This window comes from Eurypyga helias, unplaced genomic scaffold (genome assembly GCF_000690775.1).
Source record: "Eurypyga helias isolate BGI_N326 unplaced genomic scaffold, ASM69077v1 scaffold37399, whole genome shotgun sequence".
Lineage (NCBI taxonomy): Eukaryota > Metazoa > Chordata > Aves > Eurypygiformes > Eurypygidae > Eurypyga > Eurypyga helias.
Window position 1 is genome coordinate 6,647 of NW_010272099.1, and position 706 is coordinate 7,352.

At 55.9% G+C, this 706-nt stretch overlaps 1 protein-coding gene across 1 annotated transcript in view; it reads left to right on the top strand.

The window, feature by feature from the left end:
* The window catches only part of LOC104515160 (integrin alpha-V-like), a gene marked incomplete at both ends in the record, with an annotated part of 11,171 nt that overhangs the window by 5,404 nt on the left and 5,061 nt on the right, over positions 1-706 (top strand). Inside the window, 2 exon segments of the mRNA XM_010159035.1 lie at positions 11-202; positions 314-359. Of these exon segments, the coding sequence (XP_010157337.1) occupies positions 11-202; positions 314-359 (238 nt within the window).

Consider the following 706-nt stretch of genomic DNA (forward strand, 5'->3'; position numbering starts at 1 on the left):
TGCCTTACAGACGTTGCGGTCGCCGCTCCCTACGGCGGAGAGGACAGGAGAGGCCTGGTCTACGTCTACAACGGCAGAGCCAACGGTTTGACTGCGGTCCCGTCGCAGGTCCTTGAAGGACAGTGGGCCGCTCGCTCTATGCCACCCAGCTTTGGGTACTCGCTGAAGGGAGCCACGGATGTGGACAAGAATGGATATCCAGGTCCTTTCCCTAAACGGCCCTTCAGAATAACCTGATAACAGCCCCCCCCAGCACTCCCAGCGTGTTTTAAACAACAAAACGTGCGATGTCATGTCTCTCCTTTCTTCCTAGACTTGATTGTTGGAGCCTTTGGCGTCGACACAGCTGCTTTGTATAGGTGAGTGTCCCCCTCTGCTGTTCCAGAAGTGCAGGCAGGATGTTAGCTCGGCAGCTTTCTCAGGCTACAACAAAAGCAGGAGCAGGGAGGTCTGCAATTCCGCCACTCCGCCTTCCAAACTGCTGGAGGTAAAAAAGAACAAGTGTATACTGAGCAAATCCTGAGTTCTCGGTGAGTAAATCTGCAGTCGTGTTTCATCAGAGGGATACAGACTGGTTGGAGCGAGTCCAGAGGAGGGTCAGGAAGATGCTCCGAGGGCTGGAGCCCCTCTGCCATGGGGACAGGCTGGGGGAGTGGGGGGTGTTCAGCCTGGAGAAGGGAAGGCTCCGGGGAGACCTTATAGCACC